At 45.4% G+C, this 24,206-nt stretch overlaps 1 protein-coding gene and 1 pseudogene across 1 annotated transcript; both read left to right on the top strand.

Moving 5' to 3' along the window:
- Positions 1-912: 912 nt before the first annotated feature.
- F10 (coagulation factor X) lies at positions 913-20,113 on the top strand. The gene is made up of 8 exons (XM_016151920.2): positions 913-1,045; positions 3,638-3,798; positions 9,627-9,651; positions 10,598-10,711; positions 12,477-12,608; positions 14,705-14,955; positions 18,091-18,208; positions 19,381-20,113. The coding sequence occupies exons 1-8, from the start codon at positions 976-978 to the stop codon at positions 19,968-19,970; spliced, it is 1,461 nt and encodes a 486-aa protein (XP_016007406.2). The 5' UTR covers positions 913-975; the 3' UTR covers positions 19,971-20,113.
- On the top strand, positions 3,849-6,220 carry LOC107514356 (annotated as a pseudogene).
- Positions 20,114-24,206: the final 4,093 nt, after the last annotated feature.

Raw genomic sequence — 24,206 nt, 5'->3', positions numbered from 1 at the left:
ATGCAGGGGCTGGATAATGACGCTCCTCCCACTCCGGGTCTGCAGGCACCATGCCACCCTGCACGTTCTCTCCCAGGTGACCCGTACTGAGCTTCGCATAAGCGAACAATGGACTTCACGGTGAGGCCTCTGACTCTGGGCTCATCCTCCCCTCCACCTCCACCTGACCCACAATAAAGTAAGCATGGCGAAGCTGTTGTCAGGAAAAGCCGTGCACCTCCTGACATACCCAGCAGCAGCTCCTGGCACACCCCCTCTCAACCTCAGCCAATTTGTCCATGGTCAGCAGATCGCATAGGGATTCCAGGAGAGCAGGCCCCTCCAGGCACGTTGGGCAAGGGGTATCCTCCCGAAAGTATGTGTGAGAGCCTGTGCACAACGAACCATGCGGCACGGAAGGATCCTGGAGCCCCTGATTGCTGGGAGTGAGGGGTACAAGCCTGACATGCAGATGAATCGCAGGCACTGGACCCTCTGTGAGACCCCACCTGACACCACCTGGAGAGAGACATCCTTGAGCAGAAGGAACATTTCAGAACAAGGGAAAGGCAGGAAAATCCTACATGTACCACAGACATTGCACCAGTTTTCTGTTCTGGAGAAAAGATGGGGAAAATGATACTTAGCTTTCATCATGGTAGTAAGGATAAATGAGAGCTACACATAAATGTCTGAAATAAAATGATATTTTTACTCTCTTAAAACAAAAAGTTCCTATACCAGCAGCAGGTCCCTCTGGATATAAATACTGACAAGAACGAGGTTAGACAGGGACCTCCCCAGGGGTGCACAGGCCAGGCGACAATGCGCCCAGTGTAGTCACTTGCCCCTACCCCCAACCTCCAGCAGTCCCAGGCTCCAATCAGGAGGCTGTGATAAGCAGAAGGACAATCAGCCACCCTGAAGCCAGGGTGAGTGAACCTTGCCCCAGAGGCCTGTCACGGCTGGGACAAAGACGCTGCCCTAGGCCCCACCATGGCAGGCCTGCTGTTCCACATCCTGCTCGGCGCCTCCCTGGCTGGCCTCTTAGTGCCAGGAGGAAGTGGTAAGCACCCCTTGACCTACAGACAACAGAGGTGGCCCCCACGGAGGAGGAGGGAGTGTAGGGAGTTGGGATAATGCCCTTGAACCTAGATGGTGGGTGCCCTTCCCACATCAAAGGCTGGCATGAGACAGCTAGGCTTGGTGGTCTCAGCCAAAGATAGCTTAGGGCCAGGTGTGCTACCCTGTGGGTGGAGAGTCAGACCATGGGTTACAGGTCACAAAGATAGATAGATAGATAGAAACACATAGACAGAGAAAGGAGGAGACAGACAGAGAGACAGAGATAGACAAAGATAGAGAAAGAGAGAGACACAGAGAAACAGAGACAGAGAGAGAAACAGAGACAGAAGACAGACAGGGAAGGAGATGGAGAGAGAGGAAGAGAAGAGGGAGGTGGTGGGCAGAGACGGAGAAGTTGCCCCTCCTGCCAAACTGAGCTGGGGGGAGAGGCATGCAAGGGGGTCACGAGAGAGAAGTTTCCATGGAAGGGGAGAGAATGAGGGAGAAGCCAGTATCACCATCCACAGGCTGGCTCAGCCGGGGGAAGGTGCTGCCCAACTCGAGGCTGGACAGACAGGGATCTCTGTACCTTCCAGGACCCTGGGGCCTGTCTAAAGAGGAAAGGCTCAGGAAAGGGAGAAGCAGAGCAAAGCCAAAGGGGAGAGCAGAGGCGGCATCACCCCTGGGGAGATCCTGGGGCTTGTCTGCACCCTGAATCAAGCGCAAGGACAGGAACAATGAGGAGCAGACAGAGGAGACCCAGACGGGTGTTATGGGAGATGAGAAAGTGGTGAAAAGTGAAGACAGGATTAAAAGCCTAACAGGAAAGAAACCAATGTGTAGGTTGTATTCTAAAGCAAGCTCTCCGTAGTGGAGCAGATACTTGGAGTAGTAGGGGGAGGAGGCCACAAATAAGAAATGTGAGTCTGGCGTTGTTGGGATTATAAACGGAATTTGGAAGGAAACGTAATGTGAAGTAGGAATGAACCTAACCTTTACTAAGCATCTAATGTGTACCAAACTGAACACTAGGAGTAATATACAGTCTTTAAAACAATTCCAAGACATAGATATGTACTGTAATTCCCATTTGCTAATATTAAGTAATAAGTGACCAAGATATATTTGAAACTCTAAGCCTCTCGATTCTACAGTCCTGTTTTTTAGCTCTGAACATAGGGAGTTTGGAGTTCTGAGATAAGGGGAGACACCCGTCATGGGGAGAGAGTCGAAAACAGAGAGCTCAGGAGGAAGGTTGAGACTGGAAATAACTTGGAGAGTTTTTATTACGATAAGGCTCTAAATCTCTAAATTCTTCAGGGGGAAAACAGAGAAGGTAGAGCAGAGGGCGAAGAAAAGCGTCTGAAACTCTCCTGTGTCACAGTGAAAAGAGTAAAGGAGAGAGAGAGAGAGAGAGAGAGAGAGAGAGAAGACTCTGCTGGTGAAATGGGGACGATTCAACCGTAGACACACACCAGAGGGAGGGTCCAGAGACTCTCTGACTCGAGACATTTTAACTGGCTGGTCATGACTCGTTTGTGAATCATGGAATCAATTTAGCAGGTTTTTTAATGACATAGAACAGAATCAAGCAGAAAATTTTGTAGTAAGTACTATTTCTTAAAACTTGTGTTTTAATTGTGTTTCTGTGTGTCCTGGGACTTCACATAAATCATACTTTTAATTGTAGATCATGATCAACATGGATGGACCTCGAGATAATCAGGCTAAGCGAAATAAGCCAGACAGAAAAAGTTGAAAATCACATGATATCACTTATATGTGGGATATAAACCTAAAAGCAACAATTGAGCAGGACAAACAAACAGAGAATGATGGACATGGACTATAGGCTAGTGGTTACCAGAGGACTATAGACTAGTGGTTACTAGTGGAGTGGAGGAGGAGGGGGTAGGTAGACAGGGTAAAAGGGGTTAAATATAGGATTTAGGGGGAGGGTGAAGTGGTAAAGGGGATCAAATATATGGCAGCTGAAGGAAACTGGACTTTGGATGGTAAACACACAACAGAATATACAGATGTCAAATGATAATATACATCTGAAAATTACGTAATTATATTAACCAATGTTACTCTAATAAACTTAATTTAAAAAAAAAAAACGGTATCATGACTCCCCACTTAACTCAGCTGAGACCTTGCAGAGTGGGTGGGATTCAGCATGGGGCTGGCGGTGGAGGGGTACATGCGGAGCCAAAGCACAGAGTGGAGTAGCCTGGAGAGGAGGGTGAGTGTGACCAGGAACCACTCTGGGAAGGGAGAGCTCAGGAAAGAGGGTTTGAGTTACCCATGTAAAGCTGGGTGTGAATGTGCAGGGAGGCTGGTGAGTTGGCTGGACAGGATGTGTTAGCTTCTCCAGAGAAGGATGTGTGGATCTAGAACATGTGTCTTATACCGTGACTCATGGAGTAGTCATGAGGGAGATGGGCATTTTTTTCCCAGCTGCGTTCGTCCATGAAAAAAGAGAATTTTCAGCCTTTTGCAGCTCAGAGGTGACATGATACTACAGGCTGGGGAGAGAGTAGGTAGTTTGATAAGGAACTTTCAACTTTGTATCCTCCCTCTCTTCTAGTGTTCATCAACCGGGAGCGTGCCCACACTGTCCTGGAGAGGATCCGGAGGGCAAATTCGTTTCTAGAAGAGCTGAAGAAAGGAAACCTTGAAAGAGAGTGTTGGGAGGAGACGTGTTCCTACGAAGAGGCACGAGAAGTCTTTGAGAACATCGAGAGTACGGTAAGGGCTGGTGAGGCAGGGAGACCAGTTCTGCACTATGCTGGGCCAGAATGGGGCTGCTGGCTTGCCCTGGTTACCCCTCTATTGGAGGCTGCCAGTGTAGCCCATGCCAGGCTGCCACTGCGTGCCCTTCCGTGCTGTGGCCTCTGGCGCGAGAAGAGAGCAGCCCAGCAGGGACTTAATGGTGTGGAGCGTAGAGAGACCGTGAGTCCTTCTACCGCTTGCAGTAGCATTCGTTCCTGTCTCCTCACCCGCCAAGTGAGGCACATCAGCTTATTTCACAGGCGGGAAAGCTTAGAGGAAGATACGGCCTGAAGTCAGTTACAGGAGTTATAAGAACTTCTGAAGATATCATTAAATCAGTTCTAAAACGTTAAAAGTTTATTTTAAAATTATTCATGGCCTCAGCCAATACCTCCCTAGGACTGGGCCATGCACGTAGAGACATGGGGCCCATTGGATTTTTGACCAAATCCATGGCCACCACCATATTGGATGCTGGGCACCTGAGTTGCATCCCAAAGAGCACCTGGCCCACAAACACAGGAGGGACACTGGGCTCCAAGGCCCAGTACCATGCATAAAACAGCTCCAAAGGCACCCACCCCCTCATCCCTGGAATAGACAGGGTCTCGATCCCTGCCCTGAAAGCCACGAATGGGCTTCATCCACCTTGGGTCGGGCCCTTGGATAAAGGTGACCACCCTGAGGTGACAGTGGATGGTGGACAAGAAATTGCTGAAGACGCCTGAAAGCTGAGAGTAACAGAGAAGGAGGCCAAGCAAGAGCTCCAGCTCCATGAGAGACAGCTCTGCCAGTCAAATATCCACCAGATGCTAGGTGCTGGGAAGACCCACACCACATAGGCTCCACATGGACTCCTGCTCACTCCCTGTGCCCTGGTGACCACCTCACCAACATTGCCTTAAAGCCAGGTGGTAGAACCCATGACAGAAAAGCTGGAGGAAGCTCATTTCCTGTGCTCTTCTGGAACATGTCAAGTTAAAAGTCATGGCCAATTCATGGAATTTAAATTGGAAGAATTTATTCGTGTTAAAAACTGCTTCAGGGAGACATAATTGGATTTCAGGAATATTCTAGACAAACCAAGAAGGATTTATTGAGCATCATTCTCCACAAAATCACACTACTGCATCCTTGCTCACATAGGTCACCTTATTCTCCCTTTGGCTTCAAAAGCAAGGAAACACAATATCATTGGAAATATTTGGGCTTGAATCTGAATGACTTTGTGAAGAAGAAATTTGTCATCCACACTAAGAAAATCACATATATAAGAAGTTTCTTGGTTAAGTTGGGATTCCAGACATTGAAATTCCTATGATGAACTTTATCTCAAGGGGAGCTATTGGCCACATTTGTCATCACCTACCACAATAAACTGGACATGAACTTATATAAGAATTTCCCTAGAACTCTACCATAAGATGCTGGTGGTGGACAGTGGCATTGTCCAGGTTTGTGAAACTGGTCGCCAATTACAAATGACTTGACTTTAATTCACTACTTGTGAGTCTTACGTGGCCTCTGCTAATTATTATGATCTCATGAAATCCTAGAGATTATATCAGGGATAGTAAAGCATATTACAGACAGTTATAAGATCACCTACCATCCAGGTGATCCAGAAGGCCGCACCTGAGATTCACCTCACCCCAGCCTTCCAGAGAGTCAGCATGGTAGAAGAACTTGAGAAAGACATGGGAGAAACTAATGCACCAGAAGCTGTCAGAAGGTAACCTCTTCAGAACTGAAGAAACTAGAAAATTCTTAACATTTGTGTGGCAAAAGCTATTGAATGTCCTCTACCTCAGACCATAGCCAGACTCTTCGATAAGCTTGTCGGAGAGTTGATGAAAGTGACTTGCAGCAGTCCCACATTCATATGTGATCACCCACAGATAATGAGATCTTTGGCCAAATGGACCACTCTGGGTCTCACTGAACACTTTGAGCTTTTCATCATGAAGAAGGAAGTGTGCAGTCCTTATAGTAAGGAAAATAGTTCTGTGAAGCAGCAAGCAGCTTTTTAAAGAACAGGCCAAAACCGGTGATGATGAGGAGACCATGTTCATAGATGAAAAGTTTTATACCATCATAGAAAACCCACGGCTGGCCGTGGCGTGGACATCAACTGCATCCCCATGCTTCTCACAGACTCCAGTAACATTAAAGAAGTACTTCTGTTTTCTGCCATGAAATCTGAAGATAAGGAGAATGTGGCAACCACTAATACATTGGAAAGCACAATGGTTGGCACTTCTATCTAGAAAATAGTAATTGTAAGTTGTGTGACTCAGAAATCTTTTCTGCAAAAGATTAGGAACAGAATAGAGAGCCCAGAAATAAATCCACGCCTATTCGCTCACTTAATATATGACAAAGGAGGTAAGAATATAAAATGGGGTAAAGACAGTCTCTTAAATAAATGGTGTTGGGAAAATTGGACAGATACATGGGGAAAAAAGAAGCTGGGCCATACAAGAATAGACTCAAAATGGATTAAAGCCTTAAATGTAAGACCCGAAACGATAAAACTTTTAGAAGAAAACATAGGCAGTAAACTCTAATATTGCTAACAAGAATTTATTTTCAGATATATCTCCTTGGGCAAGGGAAACAAAAGAAAAAATAAACAAATGGGACTACATCAAACTAAAAAGTTTTTGTACAGCAAAGGAAACCATCAACATAACAAAAAGACAACTGACTATGTGGGAGAAGATATTCGCTAATGATACATCTGATAAGAAGTTAATATCTAAAATTTATAAAGAACTTACACAACTCAACAACAACAAAAAAGCAATCCAATTCAAAAATGGGCAGAAGACCTGAACAGATATTTCTCCAAAGAGGAAATACAGATGGCTAACAGACATATGAAAAGATGCTCAAGGTCACTAATCATCAGAGAAATGCAAATTAAAACCACAATGAGATATCACCTCACCCCTGCCAGAATGGCTATCATCAATAAATCAAAAAAAAAAAAAGTGTTGGCAAGGATGTGGAGAAAACGGAACCCTCATACATTGTTGGTGGGATTGCAAACTGGTACAGCCGCTATGGAAAACAGTATGGAGGTTCCTCAAAAAATCAAAAATGGATATACCTTTATAAAAATAAAACCAAAACAATAATTCATAAATATCTATTCACTACAAGATTCATGGCAGCACAATTTATAATAGCCAAGATATGGAAGCAACTTAAATGCCCATCAACAATTGGATAAAGAAATTATGGTTTATATATATAACGGAATATTACTCAGCCATTAAAAAAAAATGAAATCCTGGATGTGGTTCCATAGTATAGCGGTTAACACATCTGCTTTACATGCAGAAGGTCCTGGGTTCATGCTCCAGTGCAGCCAGAGTCCATGTTCTACCGGCATGCTACCCTGAATAAGCCCAATGTCTGGTCTGGGAAGCTAAGCAGAGTCGGGCCTGATTAGTACTTGGATGGGAGACCACCTAGAAAGACCAGGTGCTATAGGCATACATAATAATAATAAATTTAAAAGAAAATGAAATCCTACCATTTTCAATGACATGGATGGACCTAGAGAGAGGTTATTATGCTGAGTAAAATAAGTCAGACAGAGAAAGATAAATACCATATGATTCCATTTATATGTGGAATCTAAGGAATAAAAAGAACAAATTAATCAAAAACAGACTCACAAATATAATGGACAATTTGGTGACAGACAGAGAGGAGGGGTGGGGAGGCTGAGAGAATGGGGTGAAGGGTTAAAGAAGTCCAAATTAGTAATTGATAGTTGGGTATGGGGAGCATGACAGAGGGAATGCAGGTATCATTAATACGATGGTTAAGTGGAGGGCCAGGAGAGGGAGGGAGCAATTGCAGGGATAGTTTTATGAACATTATAGATGTCTAACCAATGAACTGTATACTTGAAACTAATCGAAATAAATACATTTATATATTAAAAATAATAATAATAAAAATAATCGTCATGTCAATCCAAGTTCGTGTTCTACCTTTTTCCTCAGCATCATTTCCCAAACATTCTTTTTACTTCTAAATAGCTACCACACTCAGAATTTTAAAGAGTTAAATTATATTTTATTGTATGGACACATTTACTCTTTTATGTTTTGACCATGTAAGCTATTTTATATGGCTTTTATGAAAACACATATATTTCTTCTGGATTATCTTCTAAGAATAGGTGCTCCAGAGAATGATTACTGAATCAAAGGTTATCAGCAAGTTCTAGTTCCAAGTAATACGGAGAAAGCACACTTCACCCTGTCTCTCCCACTGAATACAGCTACAAATCCTGTACAGAATGCATGGAGCAGCCATCTGAGGTCCCTGAGAAGTAAATAGCAGTAGTGATTGAAGAAGATTAGAAATCAAAGTACCATAGAATTGTGTTTACCATTTTTTTCCTCCAGTTCTCTGGACAGCACTTGACCTGAATCTTATTGATTTTTATAGGATTCTCAACAACATCAGAATACACTTTCTTTCCAAGCATTTACAAAATTTTCCACAAGATAGATCATATCCTGTGTTATAAAACACACCTTAACAAATTTAAAAGGTTGAAATCATATAAAATATTTTATCTGACCTTAATGAAATTAAGGAAAATAACAGGAAAATTTCCAAGTACATGGAAATTAAACAACACACTTCTAAATAATCTGTGGGCCAAAGAAGAAGTCTCAAGGGAAGTTAGAAAATTTTTTCAACTGAAAAAAAAATGAATATGCAACATAAAATCTGTGGGATGGAGCTAAAATAGTGCTTATAGGGAAAATAATAGCATTAAATGTTTTCACTGGAAAGAAAGGTCATAAATTGATAATCAAAACTTCCATCTTAAGACAAAAAAAAGTAAAATAAAATCACAAACCGTGTGCCTTAAAATAACAGAAATTTATTCTTTCACAGTTCTGGAGACCACAAGTTTGACAGCAAGGTGTCACCAGGGTTGATTTCTTCTGGAAGATCTGAGGAAGACTAGGTCCCACGCCTTTCTGTTAGCTTCCAGGGGCTGCCATCAGTCCTTGCCATTCCTTGGCTTGTAGATGCATCACTCCGATCTCTGCTTCCATCTTCACATGGTCTCCTCTCTGCGTGTCTCTGTGCATCCTTTTCTGTCTCTAATAAGGACACTGTCATTGATTTAGGGTCTACTCTAATCCAGTGTGGTCACATCTCGATCGATATCTGAATTACATCAACAAAGACCCTATTTTTAATTAAGGTCACATTTTGAGATTACACCTGAATTTGGTGGGGTGGGGGCGGGGGGAACACTAGTCAAGCTACTAGAGACAGCAAAACATTTTGAAGGCTATGAATGCTTTTTTTAGTGTAATATGGATTCTTGATGCCCATTTTAAACTAATTATCAATTACCATTTTAAATTATAATGAGATTATTCACCAAGCATTCAATCTTTTTTCAAATCTTTGTCCCAGATATCTCAGCTAAAAACCATTCATTGATCAGCTTGGGGTAGCAAACACAGAAAACCATTTTTAGTGCAATTCATTTCTTGGTGATTAACTTTAAAACAAATTTTTAATAGGCAACAGAGATGGTGCATTTGAGATGATTGAAACCACATCTGTATAGATGCAGAACATCTAAAAAAAACTTTCCCTTTTAGATTGAATAACTTCTAGAGCAATTTGTTTCAGAAAATGAACTCTGTTTGGGAAAGTATGCTCTTCAGGTTGAGTAACTAGGTTATGGTTGCTATTGGTATAAATGTCTGTGTTTTCTCTAATGCATTTTTAAAATCTTTTCCCCCTTTTAGAATGAATTCTGGAATAAATACAAAGGTGAGATGTTTTCTATTTTAATCTTAAAAGAAAGAGGTTCATTAGGCTATTTGAATTGGAAGAGATTGTATTAGAATTTTGAAAATGGCTTCCTAAATTTCCTTTCCATTCCTGTTCAGATCTTACTTATTTAATACTTTTCTCCTCTTAGTGTTTTCATAACAGTTATTATAAAATATTTTTATAACTTTATACTAATTTTGGTTTTGTTATTAAATATAGTTTTAAATCAGTTCATTCTCATTTGAGGAAACCAAATTTGTTGATAATATTTTAAATCCAAGTATGTTAGTTAGAACCAAAAAGATTGGGTTCTCGAATATGGTATCCACCTTGGATAAATGTCTATAGTATCTGAAATGGTATTAACCATTGGTATGTTTTCATTGTTATTAATCATTGGTATATAATCAAATGGTATGTTTTCATTCCGGTAACAGTATTCAAATTTTTCAAAATGATAATTGAACTCATATCCAAATTAGGTTGCACAAATGCACCGAGAAATGTAAAGTCCATGTTAGGGCTAGACGGTAGTCTCTGCATTCCCATTTTACCCCCAGAGCATTTCGAAAGAGGAACCTGAACATCCCTCTTGTCAATGCTCAGCCCAGAAGTGAGTGTCAGATAATCACCTATCTTCCATCCTTCCAGGTGGTCCCATGTGGTTAACAGCCCAGAGCTCCTCACTCTAATGCAAAAACATTACCAAACATTTCAGCAAAAAGTGGAAAGTTCAGTCAATGATCCAGTTAGATAAGGGTATCATGTACACATAGCCACAAAAGATGAGGAAGTTCAGATAGGAGGAATTTTTCAGAGAAACCAGAATTCCAAGTTAGCTCAAGTAATCTGAAAAATGTGTGCCAAGCTCAACACAGCAAAGCCATTTCCATGATAATGGAAATTGCTCACAAGCTTTGGTTTCCAAATATTTTCTTTGCAGATGGCGACCAGTGTGAAAGCAATCCTTGCCAGAATCAGGGAGTATGTAAAGACGGCCTTGGGGAATACACGTGCACCTGTTCAGAAGACTACGAAGGCAAAAACTGTGAATTACGTGAGTTCCTCTTCTTGGTATACATTCAAGCCTGAGTTACCTGAAGAATCAAAGGTGGGAAAGAGGGAAAAGCTAAAATGCCCAAGGAAAGAATCTCACATTACTTCTAATTTAAACTCTGTGCTCCATTATAATGTGCCATTGTAGTAACAGCAAAAAAAAAAAAAAAAAAAAAAAAAAAAGCCCACAACAATAAAAGCCCCAAACGTGTCATACAACCCACTCAGTTTTGGGATACAATGAGATACACAGTCACTTCTCTTCCTCCGAGAGAGACCGTGGAACGGTAATGACGCACATGACCCATTAACATAGAAATGAGAACTGACTTTCTTCTCCTTAGAGTAGAATATATCCCTTATCGCTGCTCCTTACATCCCTTGTGGTCTTGGGCAATGGTTCTGAATCACCACCTTTCACTTACGTTTGCCAGTGCAAATGTTAATATTAAATGTTCAGGATTGTCCAATTATAAAAATTTGATACCTTTAGTTAATTCTGGAAGGAAAAGTCATGAAGAGTTTTCTTAATATGCTGATTAATTTTTTAATAAAAATTAAGTTAGTATTAGACCAATTTTCCCTAAAAAGAAAGATTTGCTTTTTTAAAAAAATTACTTAATATATAATCTTTAGAATGTGCTCTTTAATTGGATTACTTTGGAATTTTCCCCAACTAGAATACCAATTACATATTATTCACCCCAAGTCCAGAGCTGCCACCCCTGTACACCTTTTTGGCTGACCGCAGAGCCATTGTGAATGTTTTCTAAAATTCCATTAATATTGGTCTTTACAACGTAATTGTTTTTTTCATCCAAACCCAAATGTAGAGTGTAAAGTAAATTGCCAAGATGGCATCACTGATGTGAGTGTAGAGTTAGATGTTCAGTGGAAGCAAATGGGTGATTCTGGCTTAGTCAGACCTGCCAGACTGTGGGGGATGCACTTGGCCTGGCCTTGTCTGAAGGAGCTACAGCCAGCCCTATGTGGGCACTGCACCAAGAGTTTCATATGACCTGTGAGGATATCCTGTGAGATAGATGACCTTCACCACTTTACAAGTGAGGAAAACTGAGTCCTATGGGTTTAAATAACTTGCCCAAAATACACAGCAAGTGATGGAAGGGCCAGTCTGCAACTCAAGATGTGCACCGTCTGTTTCTCCTTCCTGCTGCACTGAATCCTGGACCCCAGGCCCTAGGGCCCTTATTCCACAGGGAATCCTGTAGCTTCAGAGTGGGTGGACCTCTGGCCCCTCTGCCAGGCTCCTCCAGAGCATCTGGCCCCAAAGCCCACCCTCCTGCAGGCAGCCCATCCATTCTGGTCAACACTCATGGGCCTTTTTAGGGCTGAACTTAAGAACCTGCCCCCAGCCTCCAGGGCCCCCACTGGGCATGCTCAGGTTACTTAAGGACCTTCTGGAAGTCTAGTGCCCAGAACCTGGCAGACACTCAGCTCTCCCCCTGAGTGGATGCCATGGTTTCCCCCATATAAGCTGAGGAGGCACTGGGGCAGTGAGAAGAGCATGTGGAGAGGCATGGTCCCCATACCCCTCCAGCCTGGTCTGGGCAGCCCATCCTTTTTGCACTGTGACCAGCCGATTTGCATCGGCCGCCTGACTCTGGCCCTTTGCTTTTGCCCGATGGTCCTCTGTGGGCCTGACTGGTTGGTGTTGTCTCCTTGGTGCTGCTGTCCATCCTCCCAGCCAGCTGCAGCCTCAGTTTCCCGGGTCTGTCCTGAAAGTCAATATGCCTGTCTCATAGGCACACGAAAATTCTGCAGCCTGGACAACGGAGACTGTGACCACTTCTGCAGCGAGGAGCAGAGCTCTGTGGTGTGTTCCTGTGCCAGTGGGTACATCCTGGACGACAATGGCAAGTCCTGCATCTCTATAGGTAGGAGAAGCAAGAGGCTGCCCCAGCAGGGCTCCCTAAGCCGGAGAGGCCAGCCATCTCTAGACCAGCGAGGCATGTGCCAGTGCTGGTGAGAGGGACAGCTGGAGCATCCCGGGTGCGCCAAGCAGTTTGGAAACAGACTCACTGTTTCTGTCAGCCACCTGAACAATGGAACCAACGATATAACCTAACTGCTTAGTGAATGTGAAAATGTAAGGGGATAATTCATGGAGGGCCCTTTGCACAGTGCTTGGCTCATAGCAAACCCTAAGTAACTATGTAATCAGTGGAAGAAGGTGTGTTTTGTTGCTCTGGGAAGGGCAGGAGCAGAAGTTCCAGTGGACTGAGGTGAGACTGCAGGCCAGTGAGGGGCAGTGCAGGCCTGACTGTTAGAGCTGTGAAGCTGGGGAGAGGGTGGATTGGCCTACGGGGAGACCAAGGAGCCTCGAGAACTGATTTAGGTTATGCGGGCCCCAATGTTAACCAAGTTTATTTCTTCTTTTCCTCAGTAAAAAGAGTCTGGCCTGGAAACTCACAGAGGGCAAGACCTATAAAGGGGCTGTGTGACAGGCCAGGTCCCTGGTGTGAGAGAGTCCGGATCTCACACACAGTAGGAAGTTCTCCCCCTGCTTCAAGGCTGACCTCGGGCCAGAGGTTCTGAGAGGCCACTCCTTTCTCTTAATGTACTTCTCACAGTGATCCCAACTTGCTCCTCAAAGCGTGGGTGGTCCGCTGACTGACCAACAGCTCTGGCAACACGAGAGGGAATGAAGGGGGCAGAAATGCAGACTGCCAGGCCTGCCCCCAGAGATGGAAGCATTCCGGGATGACTGCAATTACCTAATATCAACTCTCCCAACAAGTAAAAGACGTCATTTACATTTCTATTAGTGAGGAGATTCGAAACTTAAACTGGTTCAAAAATGGGAGGTATACTCAGGACATACAGGCAAATTATTTTAATTCCAGGAATAATCATGAATCAATTTAAAATAAAGTTTTATGTTTGAAAATAAAATCAGGTAAACTACCTCCTAATTCAGAATTTCAACGGACAGTGATTACAAATATTAACAAAAAAACTAGCAAACTGTAGGGTGAAGAACTCTGTATCGCTAGCTAATACATTTACCAGTCTACTGTGGTGGGTGGGGGCAGGTCCTCAGGCCCTGCAGGACCGCACAACAGTCAAAAGAAGTAAGTTTTGTTTGTCCGATGTTAGACAAACACAAGGCGGCAGAGAGAAGCCATCCATGTTCAGACCTGCTGTTTTCCTGTCTCTCATCTCTTCAGCCTCCGCACCACTCCCTTCCTCTGTCCTGCCCTGCCCCCTCGTTCTGCCTCAGTTCCTTAGTTTGCGATAGCACAGGAAGGAAGCTTTCTTGTCTTTTGCTGACGTCTCCCCTGCGCTTGGTGTTTTAAGGATAGCTATCGTTTTTTTAGACATTATCATTCAAAGCCACGTCCAGTGCTCCTCCTTATGCCTCAGATTGCTTGCACACATTGTCCCTCTTGCTCAAAACATTTTTTTCAACATTTCATTAGGAAATGTTTCAAACACACGGCAGGGTTGACAGGGTTTGGCAGTGAGCACCCATATGCCCCCACCTGGATTCTACCATTAACACGTCACCACACCTGTCTACTCCACATCTGTCCTCTATTCATCCGCAAGCCGCTTTATTATTTTGACACATTTCCAAGTAGGTTGCAGACATCCCCTTCGATGCTTCAGCATTCTGGTCAACCCAGGAGGTCAGAGTCTACGGCACTGTCATTTAGGTAAAACTGACGCACAGTGGGGTGCACCAATGTGAAGTACACATTCCCTGCATTGTGACAACTGCATTCACCTTATAACTCAACCCCTACCAAAACTTGGAGCACTCTGTACCCCAAAAGTTCCTCACACCCCTTCCCTGTTACCACGCACACTCCTCAGTCTTTGCCGCCTGCATTTTCAAGGTCATCTCACCCCGTTACCACCTCCGTCCAGCCTCACATGTCTTTTTGCTGTGTAGTGAACTACATGTGCAGTGTAGGGCGATGTTCACTTTGCTGAAGGCCCACGCCTGTTTTTGTTGTTTTTCTTTCAGAGCCTTTTCCGTGTGGGAAACTCACAGAGGGACGTAGGAAGAGGTCAGTGGCCCAGGCCTCCCACAGCAGCAAGGATCCCCCCGAAACCGACATGCAGGAGCAGTACGACCCTAAAGACCTGCAACCCACCAAGGACCCTTTCCACCTGCTGGACTTTAACAACACAGAGCCGAGCCCTGAAGAGGATGGGGGAAGTCTCGTCCGGATAGTGGGCGGGAGGGAATGCAACGAGGGCGAGTGTCCCTGGCAGGTAATTGCTGAGCGAGCTTGGTGAGTTAACTGGACTGGGGACCCATCCTGGCTGGGTCCTGCAGGCACAGCCATTGAGGCCGGGCCCACACTGCCCAAACACACACATGGCGCCTTAGCAGGCTTTGAGCTCTGAAGCCGAAGGAGCCTGAAGTAAGAAGAGGCTGGGCCTTTGCCCCAACCCCACCCTTGCCTCCCATTCCCATCCGTGTGCCCAGGGTTTGAGTCCTAAAACCTCTACCTGCAGTAGAAGGAGAGATGGAGCACCAGCTTAAGCTGCAAGTTTGGGTCAGCTGGTAGAGGGCCACTCACTCCCCTGATGGTGGGTGACACCTTGCTCACTCTTCTGTTTGACTGGAGGCAGAAAGATGTACTCTCCTTGTTTCATTTCTAATTTAGTAAACTTTCTTACTCAAACGCCTAGATCTTAACGAGGCAGATAATACCTTAGAGAAAAGTACACGTATTAGTTTTCATTGTTGATTTGGACTAAGGTTGCCAGATTTAGCAAAGAAAAACACAGGACTTCTACTTAAATTTGAATTTCAGATAAACGATGAATAATTTTTAATGTAAACCTATTACAGATATTACATGGGACATACTTATACTAAAAATTATTTGCTCTTAATTTAATTCAAATTTAACTGGATATCCTCTATAATACCTGGAAAGCCTAACTTGGACTTAAGTTTTTAGTGCCCAAAACCAAAATGACTTCTCCTACAAGCAAAATTCCCAGCGCCACCACCAACCTTCAGCAATTACCTCAGCTCACCCTTTACCTCCAAGCTGCACGACAGGTGTGCATTTGAATTATCAAGAACCCAGGAGAAGGACATTTCAACATTCTAGTCATCATTTACCCAACACATATTTACGGAGAACTTATTACCCATCAGGCACAAAATTGAGGGTTGCATATGTAGGCTATGAAATCATCAGAGTTACCTTTCTGACATGTGGACATCTAGATCTAGGAAGGGAGTAGAGATCCACCCAAATGACTACGATTCAAGTTGATGTGTGATAAAAGCCACAAAAGTGGTACCAGTGAGACTCTAATGAATTTCCACTGGGATGAATAGGACAAGCTCCCCACAGGGCAGAGGTGTTTTGCTTGGACCTCTGAGAGTGGCTTTGGGTGGGGCTTCATGGGCAGAGAGGACAGGGTAAGGCACTCAGGCAGAAGAGTCCTCGCCAGAGGGTCTCCTCCATGAGTCGGGTTCTTGATTCTTGCTCTGCTGGTTCCAGTGTTGGGAGGTTGCCTCATCTCCATCTTAAAGATGAAGAGTCAGTGTCCAAGTCTTAGAAAGACTGACTCCCTTACTCACCACCCACGTTGGATTATGAGTTGATAAGTTATGGGGAAAAAAAAGAGCAAAAACAATACTACAGACGGTTCTCAACTTATAATGGTTTGACTTACAATTTTTCGACTTTACGTTGGTGTAAAAGGGATACACGTTGACCTTTCCCCGGCTAACGATAGATGGTACAACACCCTCTCATGATGCTAGGCAGCAGGAGTGAGCCACAGCTTCCAGTCAGCCAGGTGATCCGAAGGGTAAACAACTGAGACTCTACAGCAAACTGCATTTCTAGTGTTTTGGGCTATGGTGTTCTGAGCGTATTTTATGTCAGCTAGGCTAAGCTGCGATGTGCAGTAGGTTAGGTGTACTAAATGCGTTTTCAACTTATGATATTTTCAATTTACAGTGGGTTTATTGGGATATGACTCCATCCATCATAAGTCAAGGAGCATTTGTATTACATACTAGTCAGGAATGTCTTGAAGAATTCTTATAATAAAATTTGATGTTAATTGCTTCATTAATTTACACATATCCCCAGCCAATAACCGTTGCTTAGAGGACGTGGAATTACCTAGAGCAGTGGTCCCCAACCTTTTTGGCACAAGGGACCAGTGCTCTTATGAGAATCTAATGCCTGATGATCTGAAGTGGAGCTGAGGTGGTGATGCTAGCTCTGGGAGTGGCTGCAAATACAGATGAAGCTTCACTCACTCATCTGCCCCTCACGTCCTGCTGTGCGGCCCAGTTCCTAACAGGCCACAGCTCAGGGGGTAGGGACAGTTGCCCTAGAGAAAGGAAAAACAAAAAGTGCTCCACCTCTGGATTCGTAAGCCTCGTTCTTTGGGGGAAAAGGAAAATGAGAGGATTGTGTGTGGTGCCCCTCGCTTGCCCTGCCACTGCCCATTCCCAGGTGGAACACTCCTCACTCCCAAATCCCAAATCAGAGAGAAAAATCCTTTACAGGAGTAGCCACATGGATTCCAAAGAAATTAACCTTGATGGTGGCATTCCATGGCCTGTGGGAGATTGGCTTGAATAATTGAACTGTTGTAGAAACCAGAAGTCATGCCACTTTAGGCAAGCATTTTCTCCAAAGACTGGCTTCTGCCTGATCTGGGGTATAATTCATTAGCCACAAAGACGACAAAAGTTATTACCACAGTGAAAATTGTTTTTCTGTGCATAACACTTTAGAGAGTGCTGTGACAAATCCAGAAGAAATAAAAGACTAATTTCTGTTGAAGCGAGTTTGTAATCCAGGTGGAGAAAGACGTAGGTAAATCGTGACAGCACCCACCCAACAGCCAGTGCTTGGAAACAAATGTCTGTGGAGTAAATGAATAAGTTGGTCCATTGGCTGGTGCATAAAGCAAAGCCCGGAAGGCACGAGGTGCTGCCTAAATCCATGCTGTGGAGTCAGGAAGTGCACAGGGAGAAGCTGGGAAGGTGCCGGGGGGTTGATGGTGAGCCGCCTCTTAGAGAACATGTCAAGGTGCCGATCTGAATGGCCAGCGGGACACGCCGTCAGAAGGTCTGCAGGACTGGCTAGGTTGGCCCACAGCCTTTGTGGTCAGGTGGGCACTGTGGGTGCACTGGCCGGGACCTTGCATTCCACAGTTTCTCTTGTAAGAAAGGGCAGCAGGAGGTGGAGGTAGAGAGCAAGGGAAGGCTCACATAGGCACACCAGCTTCAAGAGGGGGACACCCTGATACAGACCAGGAAGGAGGGGGAATGGGGAGAAAGCCTTGAATTAAAAGTTCCAAATTCCTCTTCTCAGAAAGTCAGACTCAACCTATTTGGCTCTGGCATTCTCGTTGCAGGCTCTGCTCATTAATGAGGAGAACGAGGGGTTCTGCGGAGGCACCATCCTGAATGAATTCTATATACTCACCGCAGCTCACTGTCTCCACCAAGCCAAGAGATTCAAGGTGAGGGTAGGTAAGTGGTGCTACACCCTTCAGCCGTCCTGCGGGGCCCACCATCACATCCTTATTTTCAGAGACCACTAGAACTGATAAAATTTGATGGAAACACTAGATAAAATACTGGAATCCAAGGCGTGGGCTGGGGGTGTTTCACAGAGAAGGAAGAGGAGGAAGATGAAGGGCAGAAGAAGAAAAGGAGGAGAGCATAGGGGACAAGAAGGGGGAGAGTGAAGATGAGAATGAGGAGTGGGGGGTGGGGAGGAGAATGAGGAGGTTCAAGAGGAAAGGAGAAGGAGGAAGTGGAGGACAGGGCAGCCTTCCCTGAAGCAGCCCAGACCTCCTCCCTCATGGTCCTTCCTGAGGCTCTGGGTGTCCACGCCCAACACTATCTGCCTCCTCTCAGTGACCTTTCCTCTGGGAAGGCATCCAGAGCCCCCCCTTCAACGATCTGAACACTGAGTCCCTCCACCTCTCATATTTTTGTCTGCAGGATTATTTCATAATGTCTGTCCTTTTCTATCAGACTCTAGAGTTGTCCAATGAAAATCCAAAGCAAGCCACAAATGTGAGCCACACATGGAATTTTAATTTTCTAGTTATGTTAAACATTCTATTATACATTTTAAAAGTTTAGAGGTAAATTAATTTTAGCAATATATCTTATTTAACCCAATATACCCTGAAACATTATCATTTCGATGTGTAATCAATTTGAAAATTATTTATGAACTATTTTGAATATTCTTTTTCATTCTAAGCCTGAAATTTGACACTCACAGCACATCTCAGTTCAGACCAGCTGCATGTTTCAAGTGCCCAGCTGTCCCTATGGCTGGCGGCAGCCCTCTGGACAGTGAGGGTCCAGAACGTAAGACTCCCTGGTATCCCCAGCACACGATGCATACGCAGGAAATATCTGTCCTTGAATGAATGAACTGAAAGTCGCTGAAGTACTGAACATATATTTTTTTTAACAAAAAGTGTGACTAATGATTACCCCTGGAGAGTTAAATTAAAACTCGTATTTATTCACCTCTTTGCGCTTTCCTATATTTTTCAACTTTTCTAGTGATCGTATACCATTTTTTAATCAGGAATAAAATAATAACTACTTTAAAAAGGCGGCCACATGTAAATGTATGGCCCAGACTAAGCTCACAGCATTGTGCTCTCGCCACGCTCCAGGTGAACGGAACACGGAAAAGGAAGAAGGCAACGAGATGGCACACGAGGTGGAGGTGATCATCAAGCACAACAAGTTCGTCAAGGAGACTTATGACTTTGACATCGCCGTCCTCAAGCTGAAAACGCCCATCACGTTCCGCATGAACGTGGCCCCCGCCTGCCTGCCAGAGAAGGACTGGGCCGAGTCAACGCTCATGACACAGAAAACGGGCATCGTGAGCGGCTTCGGGCGCACCCACGAGAAAGGCCGCACGTCCACCACCCTCAAGATGCTGGAGGTGCCCTATGTGGACAGGAACACCTGCAAGCTGTCCAGCAAATTCACCATCACCCCGAACATGTTCTGCGCCGGCTACGACGCCAAGCCAGAGGACGCCTGTCAGGGGGACAGTGGGGGCCCCCATGTCACCAAGTTCAAGGAAACCTATTATGTCACTGGCATCGTCAGCTGGGGAGAAGGATGTGCACAGAAAGGAAAGTATGGAGTTTACACCAAAGTCACCAACTTCCTCAAGTGGATCGATAGGTCCATGAAAACCAAGGCCAGGGCCCCAAGCCAGCAGGAGCCCCCTACACCTACTCCCCATTAAAGTGATTGTCTTAAAACTTGCCATTCTGAACGAGCTGCACCCTGGAATAGGTTTCCTATCCGCAAAGTTTAGATCTGTATTGGTTCTTTACCCTGATTTTGTTCTTGCTCTACTGAAGTGGGAAATGAAATTTTCATTTGGAACACTGGATCTTGCCTTTCCCTCGCCAGGTTGGGAAATTTCTTCAGGAAATGTTATATTTTATAGGACAGGGGTCAAAACTCTAGAATGACTCTTTTGCTCAAAACCACGAGGCGGCTGTTTCCACTTGTAGTGTGCTTTTCTGTTTCTCGTTGACCTAAACTGCTGTCTTTGCCAGCCATGCTCAGAACCCTTGAGATAAATGACCAAGGTTCTGGGAGCGGAGAGAGGAGGTGCAGCAGTGGTCAGGCCAGCCCGCGACTGGGCAGCCTCACCCAGGGATCCCAGGATCGGGGCGGGATTCCCCACTGGGCTGGCGTAGCCTCTTCGGGACCTTCATTCGCCTTCCGGGACTGAGATAGCAGTGGAAATGTGTTCTCCAGGAGCCCTCTGTGAGAGGCTGGTTCACTAAGAAGGAGAGGCCCAGACATCTTCTCATTGGCAGGGACGTTTTAACAATGACTTGACCACTCATTGTTTTTGGCTTCCTGCTAAAATCACTTGGGGTACTTTTAAAATGTGTCCAAGGCCAGGCCCACCCTGGCACAGTCTCTTGAACAGCCTACGTGTCCTTCGTCCAGACCACAGCCAGAGCACTTAAAACAGAGTCAGTGGGGTGGGCACGGCCCCAGAAGTTTCTACAGCACCTCGGTGACCCCCTGAGTGCGTGCTGTGTGTTAGAAAGGGCTGCAGGAGGGCTCCTCTCTTCTCAACTGGGTCACGTCTAAATGCCAAGTCTTTTGCTGTCACTGTCTACACTGCTGCAGGCCCTTGACTTAAATAGTCATGAAAACCAAACGTGCTTTTAGAAAACAAAAAAGGTCACTTTAACCAGACCTACCAGTCTGTTTCCCAAATGTCCCTATGCAGTTTGCGTTTTGCGTAACTCTGCTAAGCAAAGTTTCAAAGTCTCACTATAAAAACTCCCCAAAATGTCAGTAGCTTTTTTTTTGTAAACAGGAGATACTGCAAGGTTAGGGTGTTTTGTAAATAAGAGATATCGCAAAGTTAGAAAAATCAATGTGAACAAGTATGCTGCTTCCCAGAAACGGTCCGAGGAGAGCAGGAAGCGCTGAGGGTAACATTTCTCCTCTTGCCTGCTGTGACCCTTCCTCAAAGCGAGCCACTGTCAAGTGGAGAAAAAGCCTCAGACAACAGACCACCATGTCGTCAGATTGAGGGTTTTCTATATAGCTCAGAGGTCTCTGTCCAGAGGCAAACCCCAGATATGAGTTCCTGTTTCCAGAGGTCAAAAGTTGTTTGGGATCCAGAGGGAACCTGGGAGAAGTTTCACAAATAAAACCTGCCTTCGCTGTCACTACTTGATCTCTCACTGTTGGCCACTGTTATTGGCTCTAGAGTTCATGTGTGATAGAGAGGAAGGGAAACAGAGGCACGGCAGGGGGAAGGGGAGGAAGGGCTTTCATCGCCTCTTCCCTATCCAGAAACAGAATTCAATTCAGCAAGGTTCTAGAGGAAATAGGGTGAAGCGAAGCAGGTGGACGTCATGGGGGGCCCTCGTTGGGGACTCACAGATGGGGCCGGCTCTGCTCATTCCCGTGTGCCCTGGAACGACTTACCTCCCTCTCTGAGTATCCCCACTTCATGGGAAAACAGAGCTAATGAAGCCACCTCCTCCCTAAATGTGTTCTAAGGCTTTTCCTGGGGGCACATTCCCTGACCTGCTACCGTCAGAGTTCCTGAGTTCCCGAGTTCCCGAGTTCCCGAGTTCCCGAGTTCCCGAGTTCCCGTCAGGGGCTGCTGGGAGTGGAAGGTGAGGCCCTGAGGGCATAGAGATAAGCAGGAAGCCAAGGGTAAGGAACCAAATTGTGTGAGAAAGTAAGGGTTCATGCCTTCTCCTGAGAGTGAGGGAGAAGTTAAAATACTACAGTAAAACCACCTCCTTAGCCACTGCCGCCCCCACACGCATGCTGTTTCTGAGGGGAGAAGAACAAAGGTGATAGCCTGGGAGCAGATTCCGGGTGGCGTTATGAAATTTGAAGGGGTAGGGAGGCCCAGCTGAGTGTGCGTTAGGAAGCAACAGAGAGCACAAGCCAGCTACGTGGAGGCCAGGCCTAGTGCTGCTGATTCAACACCAGCGGTGGCAGTGGGTTCCCAAGAGCACAGGCGACCTTCCACATGCAGGGCCTCTGCGGTGCTGGCTCACTGGAGGGCCGGCCGGTCCTGAGGCCCTGCCTGTAGGTGCAGGGTGCAAAGCCTGGGGCCTTAAAGCTGGGTGAGCAATGGGACCATATTGGTTGGGAGTGGCTGCTCTCCATCCCCACTGGGATGAAGCCAACTAAACGGGAACTGGATAGTTTAAATTTCAATATTAGCAGGACCCCTGCTGCTATGGCCACCAAGAAAGTCATCAGTCGAGGCAAGTCATCAATGAACACCAAAACCCTGGTGGAAAAGTCACTGAGAAACAAGATATTCGCAGTCTCAGAGCATGGTCCCAGAAATAACTTTTTAATTACAAATAGGACAGGGCAGCTTTTTAAAATTGTCTTATATTACTTTCAGGGATCTAGCATACTGGTTAGATATTCATATAATTTATGAAGTGATCCCCCTGATGTCTCGAGTACCCACCTGGCACTATACACAGCCATTACAATATTATTGACTATATTCCCTATGCTGTACTTACAAACCTGTGACTATTTTCTAACTGCCAATCCGTAACAAGGAAGCTTTATAACAGTGAGGCCTGCTGGGCTCAACACTAGCCGAGTGGCCCGTTATCATCAACAAGAGGGCCACAGACATGCTGTACCCTGACACAGTGCACTGGAAAGGACATATTGTGCTGATATGTGAGTCTGTGAGAGGTCAATAGGGCAAATCTAGTGAGAAGGGCCTAGGTGCTCCAAAAATGTCAGTGTCAGAAGCTACGAAACATCCGGGTACACGTGAAATGATACTTTGAAAGAAACTAACAGAATGCAGCGAGAGAGACGAATGGCTGCAGTTCTCACTGATGCCCCTTAACAGAAGAGAATCCTCTGATATATGGAGGCGTAGGGGAAAGAAGGACAGGAGAGACAGACAGACAGAGAAGGACAGAGACACAGGGACAGACAAACAACAGAGAGACAGGGACAGAGGCAGAGGGAGAATGTCCACTGGGGTCCATCCTCTGTGCATCCACCCAAGGAAAGGGTGACCAAGAATCAGTCGAGGGTGGGGTATGAGTGTGCTGTCCTCTCAGACAGGGTTCTGAGTATTTATCATCTCATGGTCATTCTCAGCTCACAGACACACTTGGTTCTTACAAAAAGTCCCCTGAGTCCACTCCCGCACATGGCACTTGGTGCTGCAGAAACCCAGCTGTGTAGGTCTTACCGAGAGGTGCGTGAGGCCCCTGATGCTGTGGTCTGCTCTCTAGCCCTTTACAGAACAGTTTGCTGCCCCCTGGCCCACCCCATCTAAGTTCAGTTTCTCTCTCCGATCTTAGTCCTCTGCTGCCCTCCTGTGGATCCCCTCCTGTCACACTAGCCTCCTGCGACGCTTCTGGCAACTGTGCCCTCCCTCAGGGCTTAGGCGTTCTCTGTGCTCAGGTTTCTCTCCCAAAGGGAGCCTCTTTAGCCTGGACCACTGTATCTACTTTCCTTTTCTTGACAGCAAAATTTAACATTTCTCCCTCCTCCCTCCCTACTCGTTCCTTTCTCCTCTCTTCCCCAGGCTCTCCCTCCCCACCTCCCTACACTCCTCCTGTGTGTCCCCCCCACACACCTAGAATGTAAGCTCCAGAAACTTGTCTTGCTCACTGCTATATCCCCAGGCCCAGAATACCTGACCAGGTGGGGAAGCCACCTGAGCCTTGTTACTTGGAGCTACGTGCGTGCCAGAGGAAATCTCTCTCGGCCTATCTATTTCCTTGGACAGGACCTCCTGACTTCACTCCAGAAGTCTGCCCAGCTGTGTCTCCCCAAATACCACACCAAGGCCCTCTTTGCCTTAGCTTTGCATTTTTCTGTCTTTTCTTTTCTCTTTTTATTTTCTGTCTTAAACAGAAAAATACAGAACTGAAGCATATATTTAGAACATTGAATTTATTCGATAAAATTCCACATGAAATGTCCTCCTAAC

This window comes from Rousettus aegyptiacus, unplaced genomic scaffold (genome assembly GCF_014176215.1).
Source record: "Rousettus aegyptiacus isolate mRouAeg1 unplaced genomic scaffold, mRouAeg1.p scaffold_m13_p_11, whole genome shotgun sequence".
Lineage (NCBI taxonomy): Eukaryota > Metazoa > Chordata > Mammalia > Chiroptera > Pteropodidae > Rousettus > Rousettus aegyptiacus.
This window is presented reverse-complemented; position numbering and strand designations above follow the sequence as displayed.